The sequence below is a fragment of the Rhipicephalus sanguineus genome, chromosome 1 (assembly GCF_013339695.2).
Source record: "Rhipicephalus sanguineus isolate Rsan-2018 chromosome 1, BIME_Rsan_1.4, whole genome shotgun sequence".
Taxonomy (NCBI): Eukaryota; Metazoa; Arthropoda; class Arachnida; order Ixodida; family Ixodidae; genus Rhipicephalus; species Rhipicephalus sanguineus.
This window is the reverse complement of record NC_051176.1, coordinates 320,181,257-320,194,369: the sequence shown is the minus strand read 5'-3', so window position 1 is coordinate 320,194,369 and position 13,113 is coordinate 320,181,257. Positions and strand designations below refer to the sequence as shown.

The window sequence follows — 13,113 nt, the reverse complement described above, 5'->3', positions numbered from 1 at the left end:
TGGTTCCTTCGGGCTATTCAATGATTTCTGCACATTTTCTCAGTTGTCTATAGAACCAATAGCACGTTGTGGGAGCAAGGTGCAGATGCAAGGCTGGGTGCCGAGGGTGGTGTAAGGACGCAGCCGCCTTGGCTTAGAGCACACATCCTACACAGACCTACCATGCTCTGCAGCCATTGCCCTTCTATATACGAACATGTTTAACGCTTCGTCACAGGGTCACCCTTTCCATAGCACACAGGAAAAAGTGTCGGAACATACAGGCAGAGCTATCAAGCTTCTCTCATCATTGCCCAAGAAGTGAGCACTGCATATGCGGTTTCAGTGCTTCACAAGCTGCCGAAGACCACCATCGGGGCCAAAAGAAGGCAGAGACCACGACGAGCAAATACGCACAGTAATAGCCAGGAAAGCATTTAAAAATTAAGAGCATCTCTTTATCTTGCACATCGCACTGCCTTCACCCGTCGCTGTCATCGCTCGCTCTTGTAAGCCTTCCATATAAATACACATACAGTCGACGACTAATTTTTCGGACAACATGCTTTATTTTCTGACTTTTACCTGGCACCAGGACACACCTTAAAAATTCAATGTATTTTGCAGCTCAACATTTCGGACATTTAAGGATATGTGTCGTAGCCATCTTTTTTGTTTACTTTTTTTTTCCTCCTATAGCCTCAAACCTGTGCCGGCCGATACCTATGCTAAAGGGATGCTGGATCGAGGCTATATACATCTATTTCTGCAACAGTGTCACTGCCAGAAGGATTTTTTTTCTTTCATGCTTTGAGTATTGGATGGGTTGGACCGCATCGACTGACTGTTCGCCCGTACGTTTGCCCATGAACAGCTCATCGACAACCTTCACACTGCAGGCGTCGAGATTCCCTCGAAAAGTTTGCGGACATGGTAAGCGAGTTGGAACTGTGCGCTGGCCTCATGGATGAAGAACTCATTCAACAAGCGCTTGCGGAGTCCAAGAGCGACGATTCGCCTGCAACAGCACAGCCAACACAAGCTAAGCTGATGCAAGCGATCGCAACTGTTTCGTCGGCTTATGGCAACACAATGACTCTCGTCAAAATTCAGGCCCACCTGCTCACACGGAAGCATGGTTCAGAAGAGGATTAATCACTTTTTCCATCTCAATAGTAAGCAATAAATTGAGCTTTTTGGGGGCACATTTGCTTTTTCGGACATTTTCGCACTACCTTGAGAGTCCGAAAAAGCGGTCGTCGACTGTAATTTTATTTTTGGCAGCTTACAGACAGCATTTCTATAGCTGTTGCAACAGCCATACATGCAACAATACATAGCTACACTCCTGTTTGAGCGCAAATCAGCTTCGTCCTTTTGAGCTGCTATGGCTCGGCCCGCACACACCCACACTCTCAGCCACAACTGATTATTAGCAGACACAACTGCAGTGCACTAAGCCTATATCGAACTCGGGTTCTTTATATCGAACTATTTTCGACCACGGCAATGCTGTAAGGAAAATCTACAGCTACATCGAACATACGGCAATGCGAAATGCCACATGAATTTTGGAGACTGAACAGTGGGATTAAGAGGGTGCCGCGAGTAGAAACTACCTCTTGACATCACGTGCTTTTCCGCACCGCCATCGTGCGGGGTGGGTCTTCATTGGCTAATTTTGTTAACGTGACGGATGCCGTAAAACTGAAGAACCTGCTGCTCTCCGCAAAGCTGGCGATGATCAATATAGCCGCGCATGAAGAACACAAGTCTGACATCGCCACTGCGTACAGCATCTGAAGTAAGCACACCAATATTGAAGAACAAGGCTGACATTAGGGCAGACTGGATGCTCCCGACACAGCTGCTGCGTAGGAAGGTGCTATCTACACTCCCACCCGCCCTTGCATATTATTTCGTATGCCAAACTACAAACCGCCCAAAAATACAACATTTAAGAAATTGCGCGTACTGCCGTGAAGGCGTGTTTCTTACATTATCGTGGAGCACTGCAGTGAAGCCAACATGCGCATAGAAAATACAATAATTTCATTAAGTTGTAAATTGAATTATTCAATATATCGAACTAATCCCCGTTTTATTGCGATTTCTATATATGTGGGTTCGACTATAATAAATCAGTTTGAAGTCTGCGCTTGCTTGTCTCCGAGTTCATCCACTGTTCTTTTATAATTACAGCTGTATTTTGAGATTAGAAATTAATTATGCAACAAGAAAAAAACAACACTTCACATGTGTGCCACTTGGTGCAGCTAGCTGCCAGCAAAAAAAAAAAAATCTTAGATCCCCATGTACGTAAGTGGCTGCAAGCAGCTGGGGCATTCAAAATGAGCTTCCACAACGATTTGCCTTCAACAAAAGTTGGTCCCCTCTATCAAATGGAACTCCTGTTGTTTCCACTCTGGCAAAAACCACCATTAATTATTTATCTAGTGGCAACTCATTGATAAATTTGGTTTCAACAGCATGGAATATGCATCAAAAAGGGACTGACCAGGCACACGCACTGCAAGCCGAAATCTGCACTGCACACAAGCAGGGTACAGCAGAACGTCAGAATAGACAAACACTCCCAAAAGGTAGTAACGTGGATGGACCGCTGGTGCAGAATATACACAGTGTGCACATGCGTCGCCGAGTGCCGCTTCGTCACATCCAGTATGTGTTGCCAACATGTCTGGGTACCTATTGATGCTGTTGCAGACCGCATCTGCTCAGTTCGGCCTCACGATGAAAGTTTATGCTGCAGGTGAAGCAAGTCACGAACAGGAAGAAAAGCGTGGGGATGTTCCCTTTGCCTAAAGTTACTACCTGGCATTGTGAACACACATTGCAACTTTCCAAAGAGCACTGGCGCGCATTAACTGAAGAAGCTCGATAATATCTTGATAATATTTCGAGATATCGATAATATCTCGAAATAACTTGAAGAACCTAGATAATATTCACATCTTCATACGTAACTTCATTACGCTGTAACGTTTCGTTAACCCTACATTGTTTAATTGTCTAAATCACAGTCTTCGGTATTTGTAGGTACGCCACTGCACACAACCACGGAACAAAAATACAAGATAAAAAGAGTGGCAAAAAGCATACAACACAAAAAAAAGTTACCATCATTATCCTTACGTCCCACGCAGTCACTACACTGCACTCGCACAATCTTTTTTCCCGGCTGCTTTCACGAATGCCGATCAAAAAGCATCAGCATCCCCCCCATTGCTGTTTAAAACACGTGGAAAATCTCAATTTCGTGCTATATGAACTACCTGGCCTCGAGCAGTCACGTAATTTGTAATGAAAACGAGGTAAGTTACCCAAAGCAGTGGCACAGCATTTTAATGTAGCAGGTCACAATTTCGAAGATCTCAAACTTTACATACTTCAAACTTCCGGTCCCCAAGGGATAGAAAATATACAGAGTCATACCTTATTCACAAGTTCAACACACTCCAGCCAGCAGGTATTAACGTTTCTAAGGGGGCTCTTGAATCGATTCGGTATGGTACATACACAACGAAAACCAACGAGAGTTAAGCCCTTCTTCTAGGAATTTCAGACCTATTATTAAAATGCCACGTGCTTCCACTGACAATCATTCAGCAAAACGTACCCCCCCCCCCGTTTTTTGTTCCTTTTTTTTCCACCTTTCTTATGACTCACACAGTTCGTCACGGCGGCCTCTCCTCCCCCACTCTGGAGAGGGCACGAAGCGTATACACACGATAGCTAAGGAAATCAGTTCCAGCCGTGAAGAAGACAAGTCCACTTGTCAAAACGTTGGCACCCACCCCCTGTTTAGGGATTTTTTCATGAACTACTTGGGTGGCATGGGCCGCATCTCACGTGCAGCGTGGGCCGCACCAGAGACTTGCCTCGCTCTGCACGATGATTCGTTTTGATGGGAGCTACTTCGCTGCAAGACCCTTCACTCATCCACTCGGTAACACATTGTGGGCCTCGAGGGACAGTGGACTTTCACTTGTTCTTGAGTCATGTAATTTGTAATGAAAACGAGGTAATTAAATATGCCCACATACGTCGCAGTGAGCAACAAGTCATAGTCCGCAGTGTCATCTGTGCAACAGGAGACTCCCCGTCAACACCCCGCGCACGTGAACTGCGACAGGTATTCGGGGATGGCGGGAGAGGGTGACAGCGGTGCAGGCGACTTCACGTGATATTCCACATTCAAACTTAAATGTTACCACGAACTTGCCACCACTTGCTGCTATATTTGAGGCTGTTCACTTGCTGTATGCAAACAACTTCAAACACCAAGTGCTTTCTTTCCCTGTGAAGGTTTTACACATACATTGAAGGAAGCAACAACTGAAACTGCACTACTGCCCTTTTGCTCTTTTCACACGCAAGCAGCAATTCACCTCCTACAAAGGCACTGTATCCGACAGATTTGGCTCCCCTATAACTGTTCCCATGTCGCCAGCAGCCACTACCAAAATGCTTCACATGATCCATTTGGCACACTCACAGCTGCTTAAAAACAGCACACTTCAGATGCCGCCACTGACTGCACCTGGCACTTTTTACAAATAACATTGAGGACTTAGGAGACAAGTGGGCTCAAATCATGCGACACAAGCATGTCAACTTGCTTGTATGGTCTCATCACAACACAAGGCTTAACAATAGCTCTGCACAGACTGCTTGTGAAAATGGCATACACCCACTATGCAGCCACTAAACTTTGTTTTGTGCGTGTGCAAGACAGATGAAAAAGCCACAAAATCGGCTCGACGAGGTCCTTTACTGGCAACATGTGCACATAACACATGTATACATAGAGACAGAAAATTTCTAATGTATAATAGGAGCACAGTACATGGAGCTGCCAATCGATTGTGTTTACACATGGTACACATGCAGGGGCTTGAGTTAGTTGCATGGCATGTTCGGTAAAGAATCTCCCCGCAACAGCAGCAGAGAAATCGTATGTGCCATTATCTGACTGCTGGTTTCTCACAAGACCTGAATCCATCACCTACTTACACAAGACATGCTCACATGTACAATTTACATGTGGAGTGAAGGCTGCTATATGAACGCAAATATGCAAGCAAGTTGAAGCCACTACGAAAAATGCATTTGAACGTTGTCAAACAAGAAAAAGTGGTACCACCATAAATATGCCACACGAATACAATTTACCACACAAAAAACATGCGTTGAATGAACGCCACTCTCAATAAGGCTGCACAATCAACATATGGTATCCATGCAGTGTTACCTAACATGAACTGTTCATTCACAGGTCATGTTTGATACACGTGCAACCGGAACCAATCTTTCACACATACTAGAATACATACTAGAATCAATTAGCGGGTCACGTCACAAAATAACACCTGGCTGTATATATCAGCAACAACGTAGCACAAATGGAACCCAGAAGATCTCCACGAGTAAAAACTTGGCGCGGTAGCACCATTGATTTTCAAGTAACGCAATAAGTGTGCCAGCTGTCATGGACCATCACGATGCACGATACACACGTCACCGATTAACGGGTTGACAAGTCAACAATCGCACGAGTGCGCTGCTACCACCCAACGCCAAGTCAGCAATTGTGATGTCCTACAGACTATATCATCGGTGGTGAACACTTTTTGAGCTCATAATTCATTATGGTTAGGCCTAGAGCAAGCGGCACGCTACGACAAGCGTCACTGTCACAGCGCTCGCACACGAACGCAGTGCGACGGTTCCGAGGGCAGCAGCGACTAAGAGGAACCACGCACGAGCGTCGTGTAGTAACGCATAATTTTCGGCGATCGCATCGTTCGTTAGGGTTAACACAAGCAGCTAACAAAGCTACCCAGGTGGAAATGTATTAAACAAAAACGACGGCTTACCTCGTGAATAATCTTGCAGCCTTTTACTTGGCCCATCTGTCCGAACACAGCTACGAGAAGCTCCTCCGTCACCGCTGTGTCGAGGTTCCCCACGTAACTACAAGTTTTGGAAAATAAGCGACACGTTGAATAACACATGGAGATCAGCGCCAAATGACCGAACGCCGGCGGCGTTGCAACGCCGGACTTGAAAAGGCGCACAATCCCTCAGTACTCACAGTGTACGTGGCTGACAGTCATTACCCTGGTCCTGAAAGTCAGAGAACATGTCATTAAGCATAGCCGATCAGGCGTAAAAGGTCGAAATTAAGCAGAATTATCACTACCTTGTTTGCCATTATGGCGTCAGTCGACTAAACCTATAACCAAAGCGCATGCGCCGCGCTACGCATTCTGGGCAGGTCAACGCCGAGGCCCGCCAAAATGTTGCGGCGCTTCGATAGCTATAAATTTCGGTTTCGTTTTTTGCTCCCACACGATGAAGACGCGCTTTAAAAAAAAAAATTAAAAATTGGCCAAGCTTGCACTGAGCCACGCAAGGCTTGAAACAGCGAAACTAGACGAAATATGAAGACTAATCTGGTTGCTTCCAGGTTGTTTCTAGGCAGGGGCGTAGCCAAAGGGGGGGGAGGAGGAGGGGTTCAAACCACCCCCCAATTTTTTTCAGTTTTGCTTGCGCATATACACACACACAAACAAACGCACACACAAACATGCATAAAGTATGCTTGAACCCCCCCCCCCCGAAAAAAATTTCTGGCTACGCCCCTGTTTATAGGCTTTAGAGGTGGTGCTAGGTTGTTCCTACACGACACGGATTTCCAAACTCCACAGACAGAACCTCGCGCTGAAACCCAGCGTTCGCACATCTCATAGATCTACGGGCTGCGTAATTCTAGTTGTAGCTAGGCAGAACCAGTTGTAGCTATAGGCAGAACTTGGTTGCAGCTGGGTTGTCGGTAGAGAGGGCCAGCAGCTTGTCGAGTTTAGCTACTGCAGGGGCGTAGGCAGAATTTTTTTTCGGGGGGGGGGGGACCTCCATGATCTGAAGTGGGGGCAGGGCAGGCAGATGTGGTCGAGTGTCATTTTGTGCTGTGTACGAATGTCGTCGAAAGACGATAGTCTTCTGCCGGCCGTACTACATGAGTCCTGCTCCTCTATGTTGAATCGCCGCATCTGGCTCACGTCGCATTTTCAGCGCAGCCTAAGAAACACTAGGGTCTTTAGAATTACGTATCTATGCATTTTATAGTACTTGCGCATTGATGTTGCACCTCAGATATGCGTAATATTTTGATCGACAATGTTCACAAGTACGAACGTCGCTACCAGTTCAAGATGGCTGGGCGTTCAGCAAGTGCTTAAAAACTTTGGCCTGGTGGCTGAAATTGAATCGTGTGACAGACAGACAAACAGAAAGAAAGACAGACGTGTGCGGCGACTGAAGTTGCTGCACCAAACGGTAACCCCTCTGCGACCACTGTTCTGTGCTTGGCGAATAGACTCGTAGAGCCGAACAGTGGCACCCCCGTCCGGGTAGGGCACCGCCGGCTTCCAGCCGTGCGGTTTTTCTCGGGTACGTCTGTTTTGTGTGCGGCGACTGAAGTTGCTGTACCAAACTGTAGCCCCCCTTGTCGAGTCTCTCTGGCGTGGGGCCGTGAGACTGGCTACGTCTGCTAAGCGCTCTGCGTCGGTAGCCCCCGTGTCCGGGCAGGGACCATCTGGCCGAAACAAATCTTCCCCTCCCCAACCCGGGGGGGGGGGGGTGCCGGGACAGACGTACGGATGGTGATGGGTTGATGAGTCAAAGCGCCTCCGCGCGCCGCGTCTCCTCCCATCTAACAACGGTACCAAAATTTCTGCGTTTAAGTTCCGCACGAAAGACTATCGTTGCTATCGTCTTTAAAAAAAAGTTCGGGGGGGGGGGGGGGTGCACGGGCCCAGTGTCCCCCCCCCCCGGGTTACGCCACTGAGTTAATGTATATGGCTCCTTTAGGTGCTTTAGGTAGCATATACAGTAACTCTAGTACTCTAGTCGAGTTCCCTCTTTGGCTTGGCTTCTTTCCGCATACCCGTTCGATTATGATAGTTTTCTTCATATTCAGTGGACCAGTGGTGAGTAGGGGCATAGTAGGGGGATTTACCCAATTTCTGTGGCACATACCCGTTTATGATGATGATAGTTTTCGCGTAGGCCACACGGCACATACCCGTAGTACCTTAAAGGGGTATTCAGACGGGGGAGGAATGCTCGGGGAAGACGGGGGGATTGCGTATCACGTGACCGCGACGTCACGGATTAGCGAGTGGGCGTGACCCCCCCGCGCCTCCTCGGAGGAGACGGGGACGTTTTCCCCGAATGGACAAACGATCCCCCTGCGGTGGGGGATGTGGCGGAATTTCGGGCTCTTGTTTGGCCACATTGTTGCACTTGCTCCTGCAAAGAGCGGCAGTGGGTGTCCAGTCTGCAGCTGGATGGTCGTCTGCAGCTCGTCAAACGGGTGGTGCAAGCCACCAGAGTAGTCTAGTAACACTGGTCTCCCCCTCCGTTTGCCTCGTCCGTGTGAGTGGGGGGCATTTGTGGAGACTTCTCCTCGCGAGTTGACGTCACTAGGCTCCGCCTTTACCCCCCGAGCATTTCTCCCCCGTCTGAATACCCCTTAAGGGGCTTTAGTAGTACCCGTAGGCCGCACAAATTACGGCTAGCCTTTAGGGGTGGTGCCATCAAATTTGTGGCTTGCGCGTTGTCTGTTGCAAACGTTTCTTGTTGCTCTAGGAAGCATGATACACGCTCCAAGATTCATGCATTCTCGCTAAATAATTTAATATCGCCTTGTTTATGTGACCGTGACCGACTTCCCAGACAACAGTAACACATCTTCAGCACGTTTTCAAAACGTTCTCGTGAGGACATTGTGACGTCCCGAAAACATGCTCAACTAGTCTTGATGGAGTCCAAGAAAGATACTATTGTCCGGCCTCAGCATGTCTTTTAAACATGCACAAATGGTTCACCAGGGCATTTCTGGCACACTTTCAGGATTCATTGAGGACTGAAACATACTCAAATGGTCCACCAGGACATTTTTGGCACAATTTAAGGATTTATTGGGGACTGAAACATACTCAATTGGTCCACCAGGGCACAACTTCAGGATTTAATGGGGACTGAAACATACTCAATTGGTCCACCAGGGCACAATTTCAGGACTTATTGGGGACTGAAACATACTCAATTGGTCCACCAGGGCACAATCTCAGGATTTATTGGGGACTGAAGCATATTGATCAATTGGTACACCAGGACATTTCTGAACATGCAGCGTACCGACTGGGCTACACACCAAGATTGGTTACATGCTTAATTACTGGATTTTAGATTTTACTTTTACACGAATTTAATGTTAGAGCACAGTTATGTACCACTGACTAGTTAGTATAAGGAATGTCACATAGTATAGAACAGTGTCGGTGCCTATGCAGAAAATGCACATGCAAAGTACGTGGCCGTGCCACCTGCTAAAGCAAGCACAAAAACAATATGTTTCTAGGTAATACATTTTTATTTCGATGCCTCCAGCAAACCATAAAAACTCTTCAAGGGATGAGCTCGGCGAGGCATTCGATGAAATGTTCATTCAGCTGAATAATCTGACTGTCCTTCCGGTGATCCTAAAAGAAAGTCAAGAATTTTTTATGAGGACATGATAACAGTTGTCGAGGGTACCACCGTAAAATCCCGAGCAAGCGCCGTCCCTACGTCGAAGAATAATTCGACAAGATTTGGAGAGGGGCACGCTTGCTCAGTCATGAATCAAAATTCAACATGGTGGCGGAGGAGCTGTTAAGAATAAGGAATGCACGCCTGTGCTAATGAAATGCTTTAATGATTATGCATGTATTCACCCTCGCCGGGAGAATGAAAACAGTGAATGAAACAGTGGAAATGGCGGGAGAGGGGCGCTTGCTCGGGACTAATGGCAAACCGTCAATATTGAAGCAAAGGCCGAGTTCGTCAGGCAAGTGTGTACAGTACTCACGGATTGAAATAGGTCACTTTAGGGCTAAGTAATGCACATGTTTTTGGTTCTACCGTCTTCATTTTGGGTGACAGCAGCATAGTTTTGACTCGAGCGTGTAGATCAGAGCCAACACTATCTTTAGAGACCAGATTTGTCGCGACATGACGTGGTTATCTCGAGCTATTGCGCATAGAAGTCCTTATACTAAAAATGTTCATGTCGCGTTTGAATCCGTGAGTACTGTACAGTCCAGCAGAGTTTGCCGCAGTCCTGCCTCAAGGCCAAAATGGCGAAACTTCCCTCCTGCCAGCTCTCTGATGTTTAAGACCCTACCTGGAGTTTGCAAGAGCGTCCTAGCAGTCGACGGTAGTGACACAAAAAAACCCGCATTTCCCCGAAGGGGAGTATGAGGAAGTGCGAAGCACGGGGTGATGCTATGAGGGGGCGCGCGCGACTAAACTGCAGAGCCGAGCGAAGGAGACGGCAGCGAGAGAGCACGCGCCAGCCGACCCACGGAGGTCTGGCCGTTTTTAAGTGCAAAGCACTTTTACTGATGATGATGATCTGTCTTCCGAACTCGTTCCAAAGAACCCGCAACGCGTTGAACTTGTTGGCAGCGTTGCGCACGCCCGAGATGGGGCTCAGGTTGTTGTCGAACCACAGTCGATCGCACACCGCGCAGCTATATTCGAAGCTGCGGTCCAGGAAGTCTCGCTTGAAGCGCGCGTCCGGCCGATCGAATTCGAGGGCCCGCGCTCGCTCCGCTCACGCATCGCGCGTCCCCGCGCCAGATCGGCTTCGGGGTGCTCGGCTCGCTTCGCACGCTTTCGTTCGGCGTCTCGCCGCCGGCCTTCATCACCACAGGCAATGCGCAGGGCGCGCGCAGCCACGGAGCGGAGGGCGGAGCGCGCGCAGTCACGTGGGGCGTGACGTCGCTGCGCCGTTGCTACAGACGCTCCTCTCCGCTCCTCGCGCCGTTGCTATGGGACGGCGGATTCAGGCTCGCTTATAAAAAACTGACAGCAGTGACGTGGGCATGCGAGCACCGCGATTCAACCGCCCACGCTTGTAACCTTTCTCGGAAGTTCACATTGCTTTCCTCGTCGTCAGACGCAATGGCTCCACTAACATGGTCGTAATCTGCACTCTGCACATCGCTGCTGTGGCGGCGTCGCTCCAACGGCGGCAAGTATATGCTGTTATCGCGCGAGCCACCACCGATCGGACTACTTACTGGCCCTGATACACCACGTGTAGTACATCATGCATCACTAACAAAGACGGCGGAATTGCCACATAACTCAGGAGGATGCGCTACCGTCTGTTCATTTTGCCGAGTCCCTTCGACTTGATGCAGGGCGCGACCACTAGAATTGGTGTCGGGCAGGGACTCGGTCGGACTTTGAATGCGACACGCCGGCTGAGCTAGGTCATTGTTCATGCTCACAAGCTGAACAGACGCATCGACGCGGCGTTTTCGCTCGCGGCGAAATAGTCGTTCACTGCTCTCCGCCATCACCAGAACACAAAAAGGTGGTGGTGGTGATTAGAGGAAGAAAAAGACGCTTGGATCGAACTCACCGATATTCAGTCCGGCATGCGCCATGTCACAACCTCTCCGTGAAGACACAGCATCATGGGCCCGTGACTGCTGGGAGTCTGGGACCACCAGGAGGCATCTTTTTTTTTTGGTCACATGAGTCACAGTGTTGCCAGCGGTCGAAGTGCGGGAAATTTAAATATATGTCACCGAATTTTAACTTCGCGAAGCGTATTTCCCTTAAATTGGGCTTTTTAAACAAGCAATTAATACATCGCATTACCCTCGCCACGTTGGCGATTAATACATGTACTCATTCTGAACAAGGAGAAACGTGTCCGTCGGCAATCATAATTATGTCACCAGATAAAGATGTTCTATTTTTTAAAATAAAAAAATAACATGCAGTCAAATGGTGTTCATTGCACAAATGTTGTAATTCCCAGTTCAGAGCAAGCTTGTTTCTGTCCCGCACACGTCCGCATGAAAGCACGTTTAGGATAATCCTGCAAACGAGGTCCTGAGGACGTACTCAGAATGCTGCCAAGCGGACGAAGACGTTTGTACCTTTTGAGGACGAGCATAAGATGTCGACTGTTGTCTGGGTTTCGGTTTCTGAGCGCCGATCAATCAATCCCCAGTACATCCGATAGATGTTCACCGCCGGATGTTCGGGAGTCCACTGGACATCTGTTCATACCCCAATGATGTACGGCGGACGTTTGACGGACTGTCCCGCGCAAACAAAAAGGCGTTCATTCGGACGTCCTGGACACGTCTTTCTCGGATATTAAGACGTCCGCCGGACTCAATTTGGACATGAACGTTCAGGGGACACTTGTCGGATTTAAATGCGGACATCCGTGATAAATCTGGAATTTCTGAAGCCTTAATAAAAAGACTTACATGCATCATTCAGTTCCACATTCCTAATATCTAAATTAACAGTTATGACTATTCAAGTTAATATACAGTGCCTTTTTATGCATATTTCGGCTAATCTGGTGCATGTGGAAGCAGTTCTCATACATTTATGATGATTGCACACCAATGTAACTGACATTAAATATGTTGAATGTGCTATTGAGGATGTTGCGTCTTCAGGTAACATGTCGTCACCCATGCAACCTTTACCAGTAAGAAGGTCCTTCAGTTGCTTTGAGGGCACATATTTGTGAACGCAACAGCACAGTAAATAAAGTGAAGCATGGTGCATAGGTTGTTGGGAGTACAGCTTCTAAAACGTTGAAAATGAAGAAGTATGAGTAGGTTTTTGTTGGCATATCCCTTGTTTTCAGTTTTTTTCATGTTTAGAGGTTGTACTCTATTCAAGAATCAGAGCATCAATTGTATTACATCTTTCGACTGTGTGAAATGTTTATTATTTTTTATGCCTTCTTTTCATGCTGCTGTGTTATTGCCAAGGCGTTTGTTTGTTGTAGGTGTCCACGGCATTGTCAAACTATTGAAAGATAGATTTTACCGCAGGCTCCTCGGCTATCACGTTTTGTTTTGATGGTGAAAATAAACTGAACTGAAATTGAAATTATATGCACTATTTTTCACTTGCTTTACTGTGCTGTTGCATTCACTAATAAGTACCCCAAGTCAAATATAGGACAGTCTCAATGGTAACAGCTGCGTGAGTAACAAGTTATTTGCACAGGGCACA

The 13,113-nt window shown here is 47.6% G+C and overlaps 1 protein-coding gene across 3 annotated transcripts in view; it reads right to left on the bottom strand.

Moving 5' to 3' along the window:
* The window catches only part of LOC119379486 (nucleolysin TIAR), a 320,162-nt gene extending 313,868 nt beyond the window's left edge, over positions 1-6,294 (bottom strand). For 2 of the 3 annotated variants that reach the window (XM_037648785.2, XM_037648787.2), the window contains exons 1-2: positions 6,098-6,162; positions 5,880-5,976 (exon numbers count right to left, since the gene is read on the bottom strand). In XM_037648785.2, the coding sequence (XP_037504713.1) occupies positions 5,880-5,976; positions 6,098-6,159 (159 nt within the window). In that variant the 5' untranslated portion in view covers positions 6,160-6,162. Of the gene's footprint in view, positions 1-5,879; positions 5,977-6,097; positions 6,163-6,205 lie in introns of those variants that run through there. The other variant, XM_037648786.2, reaches the window with a different exon arrangement.
* Positions 6,295-13,113: the final 6,819 nt, after the last annotated feature.